The sequence below is a fragment of the Eupeodes corollae genome, chromosome 1 (genome assembly GCF_945859685.1).
Source record: "Eupeodes corollae chromosome 1, idEupCoro1.1, whole genome shotgun sequence".
Classification (NCBI taxonomy): domain Eukaryota; kingdom Metazoa; phylum Arthropoda; class Insecta; order Diptera; family Syrphidae; genus Eupeodes; species Eupeodes corollae.
In genome coordinates this window covers 224,682,433-224,694,483 of record NC_079147.1, presented here as the reverse complement: position 1 = coordinate 224,694,483, position 12,051 = coordinate 224,682,433, and the positions used below count along the sequence as shown (strand labels likewise).

General features: G+C 35.3%; 1 protein-coding gene across 3 annotated transcripts in view; it reads left to right on the top strand.

Moving 5' to 3' along the window:
* The window catches only part of LOC129953862 (cytochrome P450 4d1-like), a 67,623-nt gene that overhangs the window by 16,317 nt on the left and 39,255 nt on the right, over window positions 1–12,051 (top strand). The window contains exons 1-2 of one of the 3 annotated variants that reach the window (XM_056067375.1): window positions 3,514–3,893; window positions 3,962–4,147. The exons of the other annotated variants lie outside the window; for them this stretch is intronic. Coding sequence (XP_055923350.1) covers window positions 3,533–3,893; window positions 3,962–4,147 — 547 coding nt within the window. The 5' untranslated portion in view covers window positions 3,514–3,532. Of the gene's footprint in view, window positions 1–3,513; window positions 3,894–3,961; window positions 4,148–12,051 lie in introns of those variants that run through there. 3 annotated transcript variants of the gene reach the window in all.

Here is a 12,051-nt window from a genome sequence, read left to right as displayed (position 1 = left end):
GAAAAGGCCTGTGGTAAAAAAGATACTTAAATATGAGTAAAAAAGGATTCGCACTTTTCACATATGAATATTGGAAAAGTTGTTTTGAAAATCATGAAGGTTGGAAAATATCTAACTTCCTATACATAATTTGAAAGGTCTTGACATAACCTACAAAAAGATGCTTTGCATGATTATTTTGAATATTATACTTTCAACATTTATAGAAGTGTGAACACCGAAATTCACGCTTTTTTAAAGTCTTCCTTCGTTAAAGGCAAATCGGCTAGAGAAACGTTCCCTGAGATTTATTGTGTTTTGGGAGATGGTACTCTATCACTGCAGAGGAATGGTTTCGAAGATTCAAAGCCGGTGAAAACGATACCATGGATAAGCCAGCGGGAGGAAGACCGGTGATGACAAATATTGATCAAATCAGGGATAACATCAAGTACGACCACATGAAGTATCTCGTGACACCGTCCAGAAGATGGGAGTTAGTCACTAAACCATTTGAAACCGTCTGCAGAAGGCTGGACACAAAAAAACTTGACGTTGGGGTGCCGCATGATTTGACGCCAAAAAACCTTCTGGCCTGCGATTTGCTGAAACGGAACTAAATCGACCCATTTTTGAAGCCGATGTGACTGGCGACGAAAAAAATGGATCACATACGCCAATATCAAGCGAAAACGGTATTGGAAGGTTTTGCTGTGTGTTTGGTGGGATTGGAAGAGAATCATCCATTATAAGCTGCTCCCATATGGCCAAAAGCTAAATTCTACCATCTGCTGCAAACGATTGGACCGCTTGAAGCAGGCGATTGACGAGAAGCGTCCAGAATTGGCCAACAGAAAGGGTGTAGTGCTCCACCAGGAAAACACCAGACCACACACTTCTTCTAAGCCTAGTCAGAAAATACGGGAGCTCGGGTGGAAGGTTTTATCGCATCCCTGTTTCTGTCCATGCCAAACGGCATTGGTGGTGTAAAGTTGAACTAAAAAAAAAGCTTGTGAAAAGTGGCTGTCCGAGTTTTTCGCAAATAAGAAGGGGAGCTTCTTCGAGGTGAGGTTGTGAAGTTGTCGTATAGATGAAAACATATTATCGGACAAAACGGCGCAAATTCGAACTAAATCCTGTCAATGTAACACTTTTTATTAAGCAGCGGAAGGGAGATATTTGTCAACCTTTATTTGGGCCAACACTACTCCTTTATGAAAAAATAGAAAAACTTGGACCCCACGCAAAGTTTTGTAAATGAGAATAAAATGCACACTGTTTCTCTTTTAAAATAATATAACTTTTTAGATTGGAAAATCATAAAATTTTTAATAACAATATTTTGCACATGAAAAATTAGTTTGATTTTAATAACTGTTTTGGTTCCCAAGATTATCAGTCAAAAACCAATTTTCATCAATTTTGGCAAAACTTTTTAAAAGTTTTTATTTTTTATAAAAAAAGTACACATTGAATTTATCTAAGAACATTATTTTACGTTAACAACAAGATTTAGCATAGGTTGAAATAGTTTTGAAGTCAATGCCTTCATCGAATCGAAAATAATTTTTTTTACCAATTTTTACTTTCAAAGTAAAACACTTTTTATCAAAAAACAGTCACATCAATTTTTCTAAAGTTTCTAAAAACTGTATAACTTATTCTGAAGGTAATATAATTTTGTATTTTAGTAAAATATTCGTGGTGACAAATATTTTGTTCAATTTTTCTGATCTTTCAGCATCTTTTGGTGTTATTATCAATAAAAGAAAATTTGTATATCGATATCTTTCGAGGTTCTTGAGTTATGGTTGACTAAAGATTAAAAAATTAAGTGTTCACGACCTTTTATTTTGGTTCTAGGGACCTTGAAACATTAAGAAATGTTAAAACTTACAAACATCTGACCGATTACGCTAACTTCCTACGGGAAGTAAACAAATTTAAAATACGTGATTCTAGAGAATCCCTGAAATCAGTTCCAATATAAAAATTGTCTGCGGCAAATTGATACATTTTAGTGGCAATTTAATTACTTAGACTGGCATCATTGTTATTTAACAACAAATTTTATAAGTGTCGTGGTTTTAAATGGAAATTTATTAAAATAATTTGCAAGTTCAGAAAACACAAGAGGCTTCTTTTGCAGTTAACTACATTCTTTGAGCGCGAAATAAGCAATACAAACTCCTTCAAAAAAGTCCTTATTTCTTTTCCAATTTGACAAGGAGCTCCATTATACAAAACTTTAAATAGTATTGTCCACTTAATAAATAAATCACAGTGATAAGCTTTGAGTTGAATGAACCAACAGGTGTTTGTAGATTTTGTGGCATGTGGCGGCCATTTTGTTTTGGTGACATCTGTCACTTTAATATCAAAATAAGTTTTCGTTAACTCAAACGTTGGCGTTGCGCGCAGTGCACCCATTTTGCGGTATACTTAGTGGACCTTTACACTTGACTCTTAAACGTTTGGTGGCTAAATTTGAGACGACCGGTTCATTAAACAATCAGCCAACACCCGTACGTTCAAGGAACTCAAGATCGGCCGAGAACATCGCCGCGGTCCGTACAAGTATACAGTAGAACCCGAGGCAGCCTATTCTCGCCATGCACAAGAACAAGTCCTTTCGCAGACTTCAACTTAGCGAATTTCGCGTTAGAACGACGGCCGGGGCTACATGCCACACAGCAAATGCCACGATTGACATTTTGCATGAACGATTTGAGGTAAGGTTATCTCTCGCAGGGTTGATGTGAATTGGGCACCAAGGCTATACGATTTGGCCACGCTAGACTTTTTCTGTGGGGTTTCTTGAAGTCGCAGGTATCTGCAAATAAGCCACAATCGATATAATACAGGCCATTGCTCAAATGTAGCTGGATCTATGCGGAAGAGTCATTGAAAATTGGACCACTCGGATCCGTGCCAACGTAAGAAGCCGAGGCGTGAATTTAAATGACGTCATATTCCCCACTTAATGGCATACATGCGCCTTTCAAATAAAAAAAATTATTTTGTTAACACCTCACACACAGCGTCTTTTATTCCATTTCAACATCTAACCGCCATTATTGAAACCCTTTACCAGAAACGTGCCTTATACTCAAGTCCCTTGTGTCGTCTGAACCTGCCAATGTTGTACAGCAACTTTGGATTAAAAACATATTAAAACATACGGTCTTAGTCATCCATAGTTAAACAAACACTTCAAGAATTTCAAGTTGATGGCTTGGATTTTTATAACACGAAAACATTTGAATTTAGCCAACACTGGTTACATAAAACTACTCCAAGAAAAATCTTATTGTCAATCTATCTACAGTTTATCCTATTTCTAATAATTTAACACCTCAAGCCACCCCAAAAACAACGTTATACAAATTGTTGTTAAACTTGAGAAAGTAAGATTTCAAATTTTTTAATCATAGCTTCAATTACAGATGATTAGAGTCGGCACAACCCTAACTACCTTAATTGACTAAACCGATCTATATCATGTTTCGATTTAAGTCCCGTGTGTCAGATCTTAGCAGATCATATCGCAGTAATGATGTTTTTAATTTTTCCGCTTGTGCTAATAATTTTATTCGGGTTCATTTTGTATCAAATCAAATATGCCAAGCTTACAAAAGCCGGTAATAGTTTTCCGGGCCCACCAAATTGGCCAATACTCGGTAATGCTCAATATTTTATAAATATCCCGGTCGAGGATAACATGAGGCTCATCGGAGAGTACATTGTGAAGTATGGTGAAGTGTATCGCGTGTGGATCGGAAAGGAATTGAATTTGTTTTTTCAAAACCGCGATGACTTGAGAGTCATAATGAGTGGCAATACATTTTCAAATAAGGCCTCGCTGTACGATTTAATGAAACCTTGGTTAAATGAAGGACTTCTTTTAAGCAAAGGTATTTTATAATGGAGATGTATAATTTTGGCAACTATAAAAACATCAACATATTATTATTAATTTTAGGGAAAAAGTGGCACAACCGCAGAAAAATTATTACACCAGCATTTCACTTCACCAATCTTGAAGAATATACAACAGTTTTCGAAAAACAAAGTCGTATGCTTTGTGAGGTTTTGAAAAAGCAGATGGGGTTAGAAGCCTTTGAGTTGTTACTGCCAATTAGCAGATATACAATGGATGTGATTTCTGGTAGGTCGTTCTTTAAAGCAATTCTTTATAAATGTTGGGTATTGTAAATGGTCGTTATGAGGGTCGAAATTTAAAAATTCATAAACATTTTCAATATTGATCACTTTGGTGAAATCAATTTCTTACATATTTGATTTTTTAATAGCTTTAAGTTATTTTTTCAAAGCGTTCAATTATGTTTTTGGCTTTGCAAACGGAAAAGTGATTTTGAATAATAAATGAATGAATCAGTAAATAAGGTGGCACAACAGTCCAGGGCAGTGTTTTACAACTCTCAAACATTCATGTGTGCGAGTCATGTCAGACTTGGAGAAGACGGACCTATAGTTTATGTATATCCCGAATCCAAACGGCTAATTTGAGAAAACCTCTGGCCTGACGGTCCTACTCAGTTACCATAACGACACGGGTATTGCTTATTTGAAAAAGGTTACTCAATTAGTTACTCTCCTGGGCGATCATGTCGACTGGATACTGGACACAACGTGCAATGCGTTGCTCGTACCGAACCATTATTTTGGCAAAGAATTACTTCCTAGACTCAAATGGAATATCTCAAGAATCCAGGCATATAGACAACAACTTGATTTGAAACTTCAATCACACCAAAATGTAGACTTCCCTATGTTAGAGCAAATTATAAAGTTATCTTACCCTCAACAACAAGGCTGTGGAAAAAGGAGCAAATTTATAAAGGAGCCTTGTTTTGATAAAGAATGTCAAAAAGCCCGTAAGAAATCCTTTGCATGGTTAAGAAATTCCGGAATTCAAAAACATTATTTAGAAGAAACTACTGAGAGGCTAACTCTCAATATAAGGAGCTATGTAGAAACAAAAGGAAGAATTATGAAGAACTGCAGGCTTCTAAACTGACAACCTGCAAAACCGCCACCGATGTTTGGAAACTTGCGTAGTTCAATAGTTAAAAGTTCGCAGTGCATAAGGAACTATGTGGAAACATTCTATCCATTCATTATTGAATCCAAGCAGCATTCAAACAAATTGGCACTATGCGATACCTGGATTCAACAACGAAATCCTAGATACGGAAATTAACCTTCAAGAAATGGAATTAACTCAAAGATCTCTTAAAGATGGAAAAGCGGCGGGTGCCAATGGTATTCCTGTTGAGTTCTATAAATAAGGAACAGTCATGTTAAAAGAACGTATGGTAATACTCCATTAAGTATTTGAGGGGCATATTTCCGTAAATGAATCTTGAGACGCTATAATCTTCCCGATACAAAAAAAGATCTTTGTTGGATGCAGCGATCTATCGTGGAATTTCGTTACTTAATTTCACTTGCAAGATTTTTACAACCCTTTTACAGAAGAGACTCACAAAGTGGATTGCAGATCAAAACCTGTAAAAAAAGAGACTCTAGCGGTCTTTAGATCAGAGTACTCAACAATAGATAATATTTTCACTGTCAGGAGTCTAGCTGAAAGCTTTATTAAACAGGGAAGAAAATTGTATGCATTCTTTATTTATTTATTTATTAAAAGCAGCATTCGACTCAATCAAGCAAGGTGCTTTATTCTACTAAGTACACGGTTTGGGCTTGTTTCTAAAGTTCGGACGTGTTCTAGAAGAGCTGTATAGAGGAACATAGGCTGCAGTGTGGAACGGAGCTGAGCTTTCTGATTGGTTCACAACCACCTCGGGAGTAAGACAGGGGTGTACATTGAGTCCTAGATGACCTTGTAAGTTACCTTCCAGGTGGTGTTAATTTAGCAGGATTTGTACAGAGAGAGAGGACTTTGCCACTCAATTGCTTTCTTAGCCCAAAAAAACAGCGGTAAGCAAGACTTATTCTTCGTTTGATCTCAGCGCTGGTGTTGTTTTCTGCGTTAACTGCGGAGCCTAGGTAGACGAAGTCCTTGACTACCTCAAAGTTACGTCTGTCGATGGTGACGTTTTGACCAAGACGTCGTCGGTATTGTAGGTCCTTTCTTGACGATAGCATGTGCTTTGTTTTGCCCTCATTAACAGTTAAAGCCATTTTTGCCGCCTCAATACTCACAAAAACCCCATTGACATCAGGCTGAGTTCTTTCGATTATGTCAATGTCATCAGCATATGCTAGTAATTTGATAGATTTTTGAAAGATAGTGCCTCTAGTTTTGCCATGTGAGCTCTGCACTATTCTTTCAAGTACGATGTTAAAAAAATCGCATGACAGCGCATCACCTTGTCTAAAACCTTTTTTGACATCGAAAGGTTCTGTTAAGTTGTTACCAACCTTTATGAAGCAGCGTAAATTCTCCATCGTCATCCTGTACAATCGGACGAGTTTGGCAGGTATGCCAAAACTAGACATGGCTCTATACAGCTCGTCCGTGTAGATGCTGTCATATGCGGATGGTCCAGGATCTGCCGTAATGTGAATATTTGAGCAACTGTGGACTTTCCTGGTCTAAAACCAAACTGACCTATCATGTTGTTGACGATGGGCTTTAGACGTTCATATATTACGGCAGAGAAGATTTTATAGGCGATGTTAAGTAAACTGATTCCTCTATAGTTTGTGCAGTTTAAAAGGGCTCCTTTTTTCAGGATCGGGAAAACAATAATGAGGTTCCATTCATCGGGCATGTTTTCTTCCGACCATATCTTACAGATAAGTTGGTGCATGCTCCTAGCCAACTTAAATAAAGCTGCTTTAAAGAGCTCGGCATTCAAGCCATCCGCTCCAGCGGCTTTATTAGACGTCATTTTATATATGGTAATCATAACGACGACGTCTAAGTCGGGAGGACGGGATTGTTAACTTTAGTAGTCTATGTTGAATTTCGTTTCACCTGTTCATAAGACTTTCGAAATTCATTCCTGCTTTTAAACCTCTCAACATCTTCGACCGCACGCTTCTAATGCCCTGTCTTTTTCCATCTTAGAAGTCGGCGTTCCTCTCGCCTCTTCCGCTCATAGAGCTCACGAGCAGCTCTCGTCCTTTTAGGCAGCGCCGCCGCCGCCGCTGTGCGTGCCTGTTGTTTGGCTGCATTTACCTGCCGACATCCCTCATCAAATCAGGGGTTCCTTGTTGGTGGCTATTTGAAACTCAGCACATCAGAGGTAGCTTCTCTGATTGCATCTTGGCAATGTTACCACTGGTTTTCGATAAATTGTGTTGGCGGCAGAGAACTTCGAGATAGGTTACTTGTAACTCGGTCGGAAAAGGATTTGGCGATTGTAGCCGTTCGACGTTGTACCTTCTCGCAGCACCTCCCTCTTTTGCCCTGGGTCTGGAAATCCGAAGTGCTACCTTGGCTACAACGTGGTAGTGGTGCTAGTTGATGATAGCTCCTCGGAAAGTTCGTACATCTATGATGCTGGAAACGTGTCCGGCGTCGATCGCAATATGGTCAATGGGGTTGACGGTAGATTGATCTGGAGAAGTCCAAGTTCCTTTGTGGATGATGAGGTGTTGAAAACGCGTAATGGCTACCATGACGTTTCGCCCCGCAGCAAAACCTAAGAGCCTGAATCCGTTTTCGGAAGTTTTGTCGTGCAGGTTGTTTTTCCCGATTATTCCACCAAAGATGTCTTCCCTTCCCCTAGCTTGGAATTAAAATCGCGTGGGACTATTTTAAGAGCTCGAAGAACATATCTTTGGTGTTGTCGTCTTTCTCTGCGCGCATATCAGGCTAATGTTGCCGAACTTAGCCTTGATGCGTATGGTCATGAGGCGCTCATTGATGCACCTATAGCTCAAGACTTCTTGCCTAAATCTGGCTCCAATGACGAAACTGCATCCAAATAAGCGCTGTTGGTTTTCGTAGTAGCAGTCACCATAGTAGTTTTTTGTTTACTACAGAAATTTAAAAATGTCTATTGACTTCAAATATTTCACAAAGCTTGTGCCTTTAAATAAATTGTATATTATGTAATGAGACGTGACAACAAATAAGTATAATTTAAGAAGGTAATTTAAAAAAAAATATCAATTAATGTTTTTGTTTTTAAATAAAAAAAAAAACAATATTTGTCGCTTCGAATATTTTAGGAACAAAAAACATTTATGTACCTCCACAATAATTTTATGCAACGAAAAATGCAATTTGGCATCCGGTGAAATTTTAAGAAAAATCGAAGTTAGGGTTTAAAAAAAAAAAAAAAAAAAAAACAGAAACCTAGAGAGAACACTATTAAGAGTTGGTACAAATTGATTTTCAATTAAAATATCTTGGTAAAAATTAAAGATGTGCCTTCAAAATAATTAAATTTAATAAAAATCAACTTTTAGTATTTATTGTAATAAGAATTTACAAAAAATACAACCCTAAATTAGTAAAACTGATGTTCGATTCGAACATTTCGAGAATAGATGAAGGTATTGACTTCGAAATTATTTCATTCGTGGCAAAATGATTGTGTGCTTAGAAAAATCCAATCGGTATTTGTTTAAAGAAATACAAACATTTAAAAAAAAGACTGGGATGGGACCCACACGATAAACTTCCCATTCATTACTTACATTTTTACCAACTGTTAGTAATGTTTTCTGAAGGTTTTTATTTTTTGTAAAAAAACCAAGTATTAACTCGATTTTTATTAAAATTTTCCACATGTCAAAAACGATTCTTCATTGCATACAATTATTTTGGAAATAAAATCCAGTTTTGTTCGTAGATTATTCGAGGTTACAATAATTTTGTTCACCTTTTTAAATTTATAAAAAAAACGTATCACGCTACATTTTATAATATAAAAATTAATTTAATTTAATTTAAAAACCCACTCAATATTTTTGAGAGTCCATTTTTTGCATCTTTCTGTGTTATTATCGGCATTAACGAAAAATGCCGAAAGTACAGACTAAAGGATGTACACACGCAAGCACAGGCATCTCTCTAAAAATCTTGTATTTTGACTCAACGGACCATGAAACGTCGAGAAATGTCAATATTTTCATTTCAAAAAATAGGACCGAATACAAATGCTTCCTATGGGAAGTTTATAATTCTGTTAAAATTAGTAAGACTTGGTTTTCGACTAAAAATGTCGAAGATACGGTATACTGTTGGTAACTTTTAGTCAATTTTTTTAGTAAAATTCAATTGATAACTTTGTTTTACAAAACACAAAATTCTTCAAAAACTGATAAGAAATGGTTTCGATTCAAGTTGTTTTGAGAAAAAAATATGGAATTGAATCTCACAAAATATTGTTATTACTATCCGGTAAAAGTTTAAAAAAATTTCCCTAAAGCTTTATAACGCTGTATTTAAAATACTTTATGTCAAAATCCTGCAATACAAAATTCTATATGAACAAAATTCTGTGTGAACAATGATTTTAAATTTTCAGAGTTTTACCATTCGCTCAATTTCAAAACTTCGAATTCTTTCCAAAATCACTTAAAGTTAAATTAAAGCAACTGACATAGGTAAATCACATCAGTCAAAAAATAATTCAGTTGATTGTCATAATTTATATAAATTCTCATGTGTTTATTTATTTTGTGTTTTTGAATAAAGTAAATATAAAATATTAGTTGTTTTTACTTACATTGTTTTGATTCACGTACCAGCTAGCTGTAGGTTTGCATTATAATATACAGTGATTAATATTCCGTTTTTATCCTTAAACATATTGTTGGTGTTTTGTTGAATTAAGTTTATTATTTTGTTATTTAAAAAAGAAAGTATATTATTCACTAAATATTTTATTAAAAAAATCACTTAACTACACTTAGATATAATGAAGAACACTTCAATAACTTAACTACACTTAGATGTAATGAAGAACACCGCAAAAATGACACATGTAAGCGCTTCATTAATATTCAGTTTTTTGTTTTCTTTGCTTAGTTTGGCATTTTCCCCGATTAACAGTTTGTCTATTCAAGAGTACCGTAAAGTTTAAGTTCACTAGACTTTTGCTCACATTTTTAAAACAATTCAGTGTAAGATCGTTTGGTTTTATTTTAAAAAGTTAATAATGAGGCGTAAAGGAAAAATGCACGCCTTGAAAAAAGAAACCTTATTATTTTTCACCATAATAAAGGTGAAACAAAAAAAAAAACTGCTGATACTTTAGACGTGAAGCCAAACACTGTCGGTGATATTGTTCAGAGGTATTAAAGAGAAGGAAGAATCGAACCAAGGAAGAAGATGAAAAAAAGTTAATAACGAAAAAAGAACGGATTATAGTAAGAAAAAATAAAGCAACTCCTCGTTTAATTGTACCCAAAATAGTAGAAGAAGTGTTAGAATGCAAAAACAAAGTAGCCCATAAAGATAAATTCCTACAATTGTCGTGTTGCAGGCAAATTCGGATCAAATTCGCGAGGGAACACAAAAATAAGGATGCAACTTGGTGGGATGATGTAATAAATATATGCTGACGTGAGTAAGTATAACCCCTTTGGATCTGATGGGAGTGTTATGGTGTGGCGCAAACCAAATGAAGAGCTTAAAAGCAGGAACACAAAGCCAACAGTGAAGCATGGTGGCGAGCACATCATGGTTTGGTGGTGCATTTCGGCAAGAGGCATGGAAAATGTAGTATTTCTCGACGGTACATTGAATAAGGAATATTATTTGAGGATCGTAAAAGAAAATTTAAGGCAAAGTGCTGAGAAAATGGGCATTTTAATTAGTTTCAATTTTTACCAGGGCAATGACCCGAAACACGATGCGAATTTTGTAAGAAAATTGCTACTTTATGACTGTCCAAAAGTTATCCAAACACCTCCACAATCTCCCTTAACTTAACTCAATCGAGAATTTGTGGGATAAATTGGACCGTCTCGGGTGGTCGAGTTCACAAAAACCCTGTGTCCCTGTCTCATCAATAAGCGCACTCAAGACAAATATTTGAAAGAAAAACTAGTTTTAACTTTTTTTAATTTTAAAGTAAAGTGCTTAATGGAAAGAAGCAACAAAAAAAAACGCATGTTGGTTGAGGCCCAGGTCCGCCCCGGACTGTAGTTTCTCATGTTGAATTTTTAATAAACAAACAATTGAACCGATACACTGCCTCTATTTTAATTTTGTCATCTCGACAGTGAAAAAGTAAAACTCACAATCACTAGCTAAGTTAAGCAAATCAGTGAAGATAAGGTTTAAATTGAATTCATGTCTGATTCACTCATCACTTAATAATAATTTAAATTGCTTGATTAATTGCAATTTAACAATTTACGAACTTGTCTTAAGATCATCAAAATATCAATAACCTTTTTTTACACATCAGAATTTGATGAAATGCTTTTTTGATTATGACTGTACATTTAATTAATTGTACAGATTAGAATCACCTACAAAATTAACTTATAATCTTTTTAATGTCCGTAAACCTTTTAGATATTACCTGCATATTATATTATTATATGTAAATTGTTTGTGATTTATTATTTACAAAATGTCGAAACATAATTATCTAACAAATAAAATTTAATATTTGGTAAAAACTAGTATTTTATATTATTTTAGAAGAATAAAACTTATCAGCGTTAACTTTTGATAGAAGTTTTCTTTTAATTTTCATCCATTATTTAGGTATTACAAAGTCCTATCAAATTTTTTCTTTTGAAATAGATAAAAATCCTCTTTTACTGCTTAGATTTATACAATGATCCGTTGGTGTGATTTGAATTCGGAATGACGAAATTAAAAAAAAAACTATTGGATTCACTTAAGGTAAATAAACAATATCTTTTTTATATAATGTTCTCGATATGTCATAAGTTGAAGCTTCTACTTTGTGTTTGAAGGAACGGACAAACCATTTAAAAATAATTTTCAACGAACGAAATGTCTTTTCTAGTGACCATGGCGTGATGGTGGTCTTGGGTTCAATCCCTGCCTTTGCCATCTTAAGTTTTTTTTTCAGGGGTACAGTCTCTTGCGAGGAATTGACAAATTCTCCAAGAGTAATTCTTTCTCAAATTAGCCATTCG